The 9,797-nt window shown below is 36.2% G+C and overlaps 2 protein-coding genes across 3 annotated transcripts in view; one reads left to right on the top strand and one right to left on the bottom strand.

The window, feature by feature from the left end:
• Positions 36 to 3,021, top strand: LOC109836352 (RNA-binding protein 42-like). The gene is made up of 7 exons (XM_020404230.1): positions 36 to 244; positions 335 to 512; positions 1,506 to 1,603; positions 2,095 to 2,191; positions 2,286 to 2,371; positions 2,455 to 2,548; positions 2,787 to 3,021. The coding sequence occupies exons 1-6, from the start codon at positions 227 to 229 to the stop codon at positions 2,506 to 2,508; spliced, it is 531 nt and encodes a 176-aa protein (XP_020259819.1). The 5' UTR covers positions 36 to 226; the 3' UTR covers positions 2,509 to 2,548; positions 2,787 to 3,021.
• The window catches only part of LOC109836351 (probable methyltransferase PMT3), a 6,310-nt gene continuing 538 nt past the window's right edge, over positions 4,026 to 9,797 (bottom strand). The window contains exons 2-8 of one of the 2 annotated variants that reach the window (XM_020404228.1): positions 8,916 to 9,325; positions 8,668 to 8,832; positions 8,378 to 8,560; positions 7,579 to 8,173; positions 6,514 to 6,626; positions 6,157 to 6,377; positions 4,026 to 4,272 (exon numbers count right to left, since the gene is read on the bottom strand). In XM_020404228.1, coding sequence (XP_020259817.1) covers positions 4,026 to 4,272; positions 6,157 to 6,377; positions 6,514 to 6,626; positions 7,579 to 8,173; positions 8,378 to 8,560; positions 8,668 to 8,832; positions 8,916 to 9,185 — 1,794 coding nt within the window. In that variant the 5' untranslated portion in view covers positions 9,186 to 9,325. The remainder of the gene's footprint in view (positions 4,273 to 6,156; positions 6,378 to 6,513; positions 6,627 to 7,578; positions 8,174 to 8,377; positions 8,561 to 8,667; positions 8,833 to 8,915; positions 9,326 to 9,797) is intronic. The other variant, XM_020404229.1, reaches the window with a different exon arrangement.

The following is a 9,797-nucleotide window of genomic DNA, read 5'->3' as shown; positions in this document are numbered from 1 at the left end:
CACATCATTTTTCTGTGATGATATTCCACTGGGTAACTAATATTTAATAAGAAATGCAGAAGCAATCACAAAGGACATGTATAAGTGTAAATGATTAGTATGCGCGTTGTTGTTGTTGTTATTTTTTTTCAGATTAATTTTATCACCATCATTCCCATTATTAATTAGAAAGTTACTTGTTTGATGGCAAAGTGCAAGTGACCACTGACTAGTAGTAGATGGCAGAATGACAGAACATATAGCTGTGAAGAATCTCTTTGTCCCTTCCCCTCTATATGTATGTTTTGGCAAAGAGCGATTCACAATGCTTTTTTATTATTATTAATCTTCACAGGCACAACAGTTGTTCCAGAAGGATGCTCAAATTATTACACCGGAAGCTATACAGAGTGTAAAAGCTGCCCTTGCAAGTAGTGAAGTTCAGCAAAAGGCAGAGATAAAAAAGAGAGCCATACCATGTAAAGCAGCAGGACAAACGTGGGAAGATCCAACTTTAGCAGATTGGCCTGAGAGTATGATTCTTATCTCATTCACTTGTTTGTTTACTATTTCATACAATATTTTTCCTTTTTCTGTCACATTTTTTTAAAAGAACGTGTAAGCATTTAGGTCTTATTTTTTTGCCTGTTAAATTGAAGTCTACGAAAAATAAATACTGTAGTTCTGTCATCTATATATATCAACACATGGTTAAGTGAAATTGTTATTCCTGGTTGATCATCGTGCTCCCCTTTTCCATCTAATGTTTTTGAACTGTGTTGTGATTTAGGCTTATCTTCTTTAAGGTGAACTAATTTCATGGCTGCATCTCACAAATTTGAATGTTCTTCTCACTGAACTTTTAGGTTACTTATATTGGAAATTATAATTTAAGGTGTATCATGATTGCTTTTCTTTTTCTTAATGGCTTCCTACAACATCACTGCCCCCTATTCTAATTTCTCTCTGTGCTTGAGGTGTTAATTTTCTGGTCCTTGTTTTTCTGGGACCTATTCTGTTAAACTAATGTGAAACAGTCTCTTCCAAGTTTATCTTGAACCTTCTGTTTTTTCTATGTTTGTACATAGAGAAGATACGGTGGTAAGGCTGTGAAGTCTATGCATGTATTAGGAGAGGCAAAATTTGAGCCGCATACATCTCACTTATTTTGAAATGTGATGGTCAATCTATTTGGCGCTTTGGTTCTACTTGTGTTTTGGCTACATGACATCTCTTGATGTCTACGCATGTAAAGCACAGGGATATGAGTTTACATGTATATTTAAGAAGCTAGGCTTTTGTATTTCTCCAGAGGAACTCCATTATCTCATTAGTTCTGTTATGATGGTATCAGCAACGATCTGTTTGTACTTTAATGTTTTCTTAATTTTTTTTAGATGATCAAATCTTCTCCTAAAGGTACCTATGTGTTTTTACTTTTTCTTTACATAATTAATGCGGATACACAATATTAATTTGTTGGAATACCAAAGGTTAATTAAGCTTTTTTTCTTTCTTTTTTGCAGATGATTTCCGTATATTTTGTGGAGATCTTGGCAATGAGGTTAATGATGATGTTCTTTCAAAAGCTTTTTCAAGATATCCTTCTTTCAACAGGGCAAGAGTAAGTGCTCATCTAATTTCTTCTAGTTTTCTTATTATCTATGAAATAGTTCTTTAGATATCGTTGTTTTCATATCCTGATGATGGTGACTTCATCGCCGATATTGTTATTGTGATGCTGTCTGACCCCAAGTTCTTGAATCTAATTTGCTCTATTCTTTGGCAGTGTTCTAGAAGAGTCAATGATTGTAATGAATCATGGTCAGCAAGAAAGAATGTGTAGATTTCTTGAAAATGTGATTCTCCAATAGTTAAGTTATTTTCTTGAGATAAAGTTTTATTCTTGAGATGAAGTTTTTTTCAGATTATGACGAACATTTTGTCGATTTTCTAGACTGTTGGCGAGTGAATCATATACTGAACCTATCTGCAATGATGCAAGATCAGATTACAAGGATATTGTAATTTTTGCGACTTCATTTGAGTATTCTGTCAATGTAAACTCCTTGAATGTCTGTCTCTGAATGTTTACTAACTTATCTTATATCTCAGGTGGTGAGAGACAAGAACACTGGCAAAACTAAAGGTTATGGATTTGTCAGTTTTGCAGATTCTTCAGATCTTGTCTCTGCATTGAAAGAAATGAATGGTGCGTACTTGATTACTAGAGTAATGTGTGCAAAATTGCTTCTTTCAGTAGATATGTACATGAGTATTAACATCATTCCACACAAAAATTTCAGGTAAATATGTTGGAAACCGTCCAATCAAATTGCGGAAGAGTACATGGAAAAAGAGGATAGATTTTGAGGCGTTAGAGAAACAGAAGGTATGGTATTTATTGCTACAACATGTTTACTGTCTCATTTCTTATCAGTTTAAGCTTGTATTTACTTTGACCTCCTGTTTCAGAGGCAGCCTCAGAAGAAGCCAAAGCCTGTGAAGAGAAGCGTCCTCCACAAATAAAGCTTGTGATCCTTCTTATTTGCAGTTTTCATCAGTGAAGGTAAACAAATTGATATGGATTCCACCTGTATGAAGGTTTTGTGTTTGTCGGGAGTGTAGTTCTTTCCCCCTCTCATTCACAAACACTATATATGTGAAACCTAAAGTGAAGAAGTAGCAATATTCCAGTCTTTAATTTGTTGAAAAAATTTGTGTGTATTTTGCGGAATATGTTCATTATTGATGTTATAGTGATTTCTACTGACCATTGCTTTGGGTCGTATGTTCTTTTTCTTCAGGAACTTGGGAGCTCCAAAAGACTAAGGCCTCCACATCAGATTTGGGTGCAGCGCAGATTGGAAAGACTTCTTAGCGTCCAGTGTTATTATTTAGATTAGATTTTGTATGTGTTGCAGACAAGTGCTGCCAATTGAATCTCTGCCCGATGGTGGGCTTATTCTGTTGGGCATACCATTGAACATGAAAATCTCTTTGCTGATTCTTATAATGAACAGAACTTTTGTCTTGAACTGAGCTTGCTGTTACTTGGATGCCATTCTTCCTGGTTTAGAGATCTTGTGATGGGTTTTAAGAATGCGACCCTTGAAGAATTTTTTTGAGTTGTTGATATTTTTTGAATGTGCGCGAGATAAAAAAGTGTGTTTATGTTCTCGATCACGGCGATGGGGGTTCTGCGTATGATATTAGTTTTTAGGTGACAGGATGAAGGAGGCGGCCTGTGCAATGTGATTTTACCAGGGAGCAGATTGTGCGATCTTTTCGCCTGCGGAGTTTGTATTTCGCTGCCATGGATGTTACTATGAACTTATGCCTCAATGTGAATAACACAGCGTTTTTCGGTTTGCCAATTACTTAAAACAACAGCCGTCGGGTTCCGAAAGCGCTATTTTTTTTTTGTATGGCAAAAAAAACCTTCACCGTGATCCATTCCACGACGATCGGGGGGAGGGGGGGGGGGAGAGAAGAGGGGAGAGAGATAGAGAGGGGGGGGGGGGGGGGGAGAGAGGAAGGAGAGAGAGTAATCAACTGAGAGGAGGGCTGCGCAATATGGGCTGGGGAATCAAATAGGATGCGCCTATTTCTCGAAAGAGAAGAAGCTGTTGCAATTAGATCATTGCTTCAGAATTTGATATACCCAAACGTCCAACTAAAAGTACAGTGAAGACACATTTCCTAGATGCAGGCAGTTCCATCCAAATAATCGTCGCCATTATCAGCAGATGTTGAACAACACTCACTTAAATCTGAAGAGCAAAATGACTAGATGAAAAAACTATTTTTTTTTATTAACTATTTCTTCCAAGAATGACCCAACAAAAATCCTGTCAAAAAAGTTACACTACCTTTGACTGCTTACATGTAGATATGTAGATATCGCACCATCATTTCATTTATACAGCAAAGAAAAAAAAAATTAATTAGAGGGCGCGGATGATTTCAGAGCCTTTGGCTCATCTAGTTGACCATATAGATGTCAAAAATGTGCAATGCAACTTACTCTAAATGGCTGCTATCGTCTAGTCATTGTCGGGCTCAGCGTCTGCAATAGCTACAGATTCCCAGTGCAATGGCTTTAGATATTTCTTGATGAATTCTATGACTGTTCGCTTGTCCCTGACTATGATAAAGCCGGTTGGTCTGAGTATCCTGTCCATCTCGAACAGAAGATCCTCGCCGCTGCATCCTTTCCTCTCCATGTCAGAGAACACAGTCCATGCATGGAGGAGGTCATAAGTTCGAGGGTAGGTTGAAAAAGATTCACACCTGTAGGAAATATCAACTGTCACTGAGCCAGTATATATGCTATCTATATATACCATGTATGTACTAAATAAATCCTAGGTTGTCACACGACAAATTCTTAGAATTGACTTGTGCACTTCTCCGAAACTTTTTTTCTTCCATCTCCCTCTTGTTGATTGCAATGAGAATAAGTTTTGTTATTATTATTTTAATAATATTCTTAATTTGTGGTACAACTTTTAGAGTGAAAGCAATATGATTGATACAACAACTTTGTAATATCAAGTCCCACGCATTGCGTGGGGAAAACTAGTTCTATATTGTACTGATAAAAGTAGTTGCCATTGGTTGCAAAATGGTGACATTTGACAGATAATAAGTTATGGGAATTCCCATTCTCTCATTATTCTTTCTTTTTCCTATGCTTTTTTCCTTTATAGTTTCTCCGTCTAAAATTACATGAAATCTTCGAAGTTGCCCAACATCAGTCATCTTTACAATTTTCAACAATATTTTAATAAATAGTTCTGTGTATCTCACGTTATAAAAATCAAGTGTTTAAATAAACGAATTGAACTGTTGAACATTTGCGCTGCAATTTTCTGCAACTGATGTCCCATACAAGATGCGATTGTGAAATTACCTCTGCTAAAATAGTTTTAAATCATAAATGTATACATTAATACTGCCTTTCGCTCTCACTCTCCATGCATATGAGAGACATGGCGCCTTAGGTAAGGATTCCAAAACAAGTAATGTATATTCAAATGCAGCAGTAAGAAAAATCAAATTACATTTCTATATAAATTGGCTCTATATTATTAACTGTGACTAATTGAAGATTAAGCGGTCTTAACCTCCCTCCCTCCCTGTCTTTTAATTTTTAATTTTTTTTTACATATACATCAGTTACATAGAAAATGGACAATTGATAGTCAAGATAGCCAGTTGTTTCATTAACAGTTTATAACGTCGGAAACCTAACAAAAAAAATTCTATGCAACGGTTTTCAATTGTTATGATCATGATCAAATGTCTATGCACCCAAACTATAAATCTAAACATCATCTGTTCATTTTGTACTACTTGATGCATATATAAGTATATAAGATAAGAAAAAGGAAAAAAAGCAAGTTGTTTCAACTTTTAGGCAGTTGACTATCTTTCAGATCAGTTTTAATGAAGTGAATTTTCTACCAGAATACCCCACTGTTAAGTTTTAATACAAAGAATTTTCTATTTGATCCAGTGCCCGCTGCATTTTGTAAACTGCAACTGCAGATCTAATTATTCATGCATGTTCAAAACAAGCCCTGAGTGGCTGATTATTCATGCAAGTGTGGACCGAAGGCCTTGTATTAGTTGCTTGTACACTGGATTATCCATGATCTATGGATGAAAATTGGTATTGATGTCTATCAGACAGAAAGCACAAATACTTTAAAAGTGAGTCCTGTTTACATACGCGCCTTGACCAACACATATCCAACACACTGGGCTCATGGACTTAGAATATTAAACACAAACTTTGAGCAGAGTAACCATCTCAGCTAGATACAATTCTAAAATTGTATCAAACATTTTGGTATATACTACTTAAATAGAAGTTGAAGCCCTCACAAACAATGTGAGGGACATCAAACACCGGTATTTGTCCAGGTAGCAGATTGAGCTTTCAAACTTATTTTTTACTCAACTAGAAATTATATACTTAAAATAATGAAATCATAAATATTTCATTTTGTTTGTTTAAAGTTTTGAACTTGTCCTAGTTTTGATGTGTATTAAACACGACATGTATTTGTGAAGTGAACATAATTCCTGGACAGCGTGGAAATGGTAAGAAATGTAGTTAGTTTTCCCCCTACTTCACTCTCAGCATATAGATGTATATTTTTCGCTTACCAGTCATGTATGGTGCCTATCAAGCCTCTATCATAGATAATCTTGAGGGTGTTTGGTCCATCTTCTGGCACAACATTCATCACCCAAACATCCATATCCATAAGAGCAGCTGCAAATGATCCCATGTTTGCCTTCATGTCCATCACATTCCTCAAAGTATTTGGTTCGATCTTTGTAGTCAGCAGGCTGCGGTAACTATCAACCCTGTGATGCCAAATTTCCTACATCATATGGAAGCTTATCAGATACCATATTACGTGTCCAGATATGCCTTCCAGTTATTCCTGAAGACATGTCCAAGCATACTGAAACTGAAGCACAAAGAATCATATAGGTTCATAGAACTGAATCAATTACCATGTCCTTATCAAACATTTCATAGGAATATCCAAGATCAGCAAGGCGGGGAGAGGGTGAAGTCAAACGCGCAGGCCATGGAGCCAACCCACTTCCTCCAGCTCTATGACTCTCTGCACAGCAAGAAGCATATGTCTTGTTAAGAAAAAAACTAAAACTATATGCCATAAGTAACATTGTTCCAACAAGAAGAAATATACATAAATAGAGCACATTATAAAGAGTCATAACCAGCAAGCTATAGACTATGCAGTTTAAAAAAGGCTTGGCACCCCTCCTTACCTTACCCATGAGCATGGAGTGATTTACCTTGATATTCTTTTTGTAATACAAAATATTTGATTAGTAGAGTTTAATAATTAATTCTGTAAATTTAAGGATGTTTCTCGACAAAGTCCTTGACCGTTTGCAGCCTTCAGAAAAGAACTTTTCACTATTCGTAGCTCCTCACTGAACAGTTTAAGAGTAGTAGTATTGAGAGGGTGTTTGGGTGAGCTTATTTTTTGAAGCTTATAAGTTATGCTAGCTTTTACAGGCTTCTAACTTTTATGATAAAAATGCTATAAAAATTATTTGGGGATAATAATGATTTTTTTAGTCAAACCTAGCTTATTTAGATGAGCTTATAAACTAGTTTTTTAAAAGCTGGGGTATACCAGCTTTTTAAAATGGGGCTTATAAGCTAACTTATCTGATATTTTACCAAACAAGTAGATATTAAAAAGCTAGCTCAAAATCTAGTTTGACCAAAAAATAAGCTCTCCCAAGCACCCTCTGAATCTCAAGGAATCAGAGGTTATGAAGTTACTAAGACAGGTGACATGGTCTCAACAATCTTACGTATTTTCATATATATGTGCAAGAACAGATAGCACATGAAAGATTCCAGGGAAAGGAAAAAAATCGCTGAATATCAATATCCTATCATGAACTATATTATGAAATTAAAATCTTTATCATTCAAGATGAGAATCAAAATTAGCTCATTAATCATAAAATAATTTTTAATTTTTTAAGTAACAATGACATTATAACAAATAGGAAATATAACACTAAATTACTCACGCTCAGAGTAAGGAGTAATGCAGGCTTGCATTGGTACATGCCAAACAGCATCTGGATCATCATCGGGTCTGCATAAAGGAGGCTGAGTACCAGGCTCTCTCTCCATATAACAGTCATTTGTAAGAGGTTTGACCCAAATAACAGTCTGGTTCTTCTTTACAGCAATTTTCCAGCACATTTTTGCAACAAGGGCACTCATTGCTCTCCATATTCTTCTATCCTCTTCGTCTTGAGCATAAGCCTCGGGAGATGAATAGGCAAAATACCCTCCTGGTCTAAGAATTCTATCTAACTCAAGCAGAAGTATACCATCCCTTTGAAGCCAATCAATCCTACAACGAGAACAATGAGCTAGTTCAAAAGATCTGCTGGGATAGGGGAGTCTCATTGTCCCCATAACACCGAGGTAAGCAGGAATTCCTCTCTCAAGGGCAAACTGAATCTGGTTCTGATGAACATCATTGGGTGCCAAAGACATAGTTAAGATATTAGATGAAAGAAGATATCCTCCAAAACTCGCAACTCCACAACCTACATCAAAAACTGTCCGGAGCCTTCCCTCATTGTTTAAAACATTGTTGGGGAAGTTGAGCATCTGCAAGTCCAAATCAGCAATGAGTTTTGTCTTTCTACGTTTACATAAAAGCTTGAAGTGAAAAGGTTATGCAAACACATGAAAAAAAATATAGAATTACTCACAATTTTAGATTCTCTCAACACAGCTTTATTCTGGTATAAAATTTGAAAGTGCACAAGAAATCAAGTATTTACAAGAGGACTACGATAACCCTAGACTTACACTTGCAAGCAATGCTATATACTTGTCAGCTCCATAATGGAAATGAGTGCCTCCACCGGGAAACTTAATCTTTTCTCCTGCATCAACCATCCAGTTCTGATCTGACTTCTCATGTGCAAGATGTGTATGAGGTATGTTTGCTTTCCAAACTTCATCCCGGCTTGTTGGCCACTTTATAGGAACCTGCAGCACAAAGAAATTGACAGATTCAGAACCCCGCGTCAACACAGATGCAAATCTGAAAGTTTAAATAAATCTTGAGAGAAGAGAAGAAATTCCAAAAATTAGACCTTGTAACCTGATGGTGGCGGAATCAGGCAATTATAGCGTCTCTCAGATTGAGGGCAATGTCTCTCATAATGCTCCATCAAATTCAGATCAAGTTTCAATCTTCTCTGGTAAATGAGGTGCCTATCTAGACAAGGAATCAGCTCAGAATGCCGATCATCACAAACCTTCCAAAGATGAATATCAAGCAGTTATAAAGTAATTCTGAAATTATTAGCAATTTGGAACTAGCATTTCAGAGAGCACTCACCGGAAAGCTTTTGGGTATAATACTGTCATCTCCACCATCTAGAACAAAAATGGACTCCTCGGACTTACCAATCTCACCATTATCGTCATTGCTCAATCCCAAGGATCTTGAAAATTTACTACCATAGTCTAGTGCAGCATTATTGTGTTCTCCCTTAGAGCCGAAGAAGGATCCAAAGCACAGAAATATGAGAAAAAGGCAAGCGATCATAATGCACAATGTAGTGCCCAAGTATTTCTTTTGAACTCCATCAGCTCTGCCCCTCATCATTATGACTATCAAGCAATGACCCTTCGAAATTAATCTCAGCTAAATCTTAACGTTCATATCACATGAATAAGAAAATTGATCCGCCCACTCCAGTGGCATAACTTCTAGCAAGCATCTTTCTTTCCCTGATATGAACGAGACTGCAAGTGATCAAAATAAGCATACGAAAAAGGTAAAAGAAAACACAGCTGATGAAACAAAGTAAGATTTGCGGAAGCATTACAGAATCTTCCAATTAATGTAATTGTAATTACACCCGTCATCAAACAAAGCACAAAAATGGAGAAAATTTCTAGTGTAAGCAATGAAATCCATGAACTTAACCAAGCTCATATCAGACCTCACATATTTTACAGACCAGAAAAGGCACCAATATTTCATCTTCAACTTAATGCCTCAATCTAAAAAGACCCATCAAACAAACAACCCTCGGTCGTTAAAACGTTTCCAAACTAATTTTTTAAAAAAAAATCCCATTTGTTACATGAGTGGTCTGTATTAGTTCATTTTCTTATCTTGCAAAATCTTGCTATTATAAATACTGTTCCAACGATTTTGTCGTGCAAACAAAGATGATATACTTTGCTTTTTTTTTTTTTTTTTTTTTTGGTT

This window comes from Asparagus officinalis, chromosome 4, assembly GCF_001876935.1.
Source record: "Asparagus officinalis chromosome 4, Aspof.V1, whole genome shotgun sequence".
Classification (NCBI taxonomy): Eukaryota; Viridiplantae; Streptophyta; class Magnoliopsida; order Asparagales; family Asparagaceae; genus Asparagus; species Asparagus officinalis.
This window is presented reverse-complemented; position numbering and strand designations above follow the sequence as displayed.

Excerpts from the sequence above, each read along its gene's own strand:
- LOC109836352 (XM_020404230.1), top strand. Across the intron at positions 2,192-2,285 it reads TGCATTGAAAGAAATGAATG|GTAAATATGTTGGAAACCGT; the intron begins GTGCGTACTTGA and ends CAAAAATTTCAG. Across the intron at positions 2,372-2,454 it reads AGGCGTTAGAGAAACAGAAG|AGGCAGCCTCAGAAGAAGCC; the intron begins GTATGGTATTTA and ends CTCCTGTTTCAG.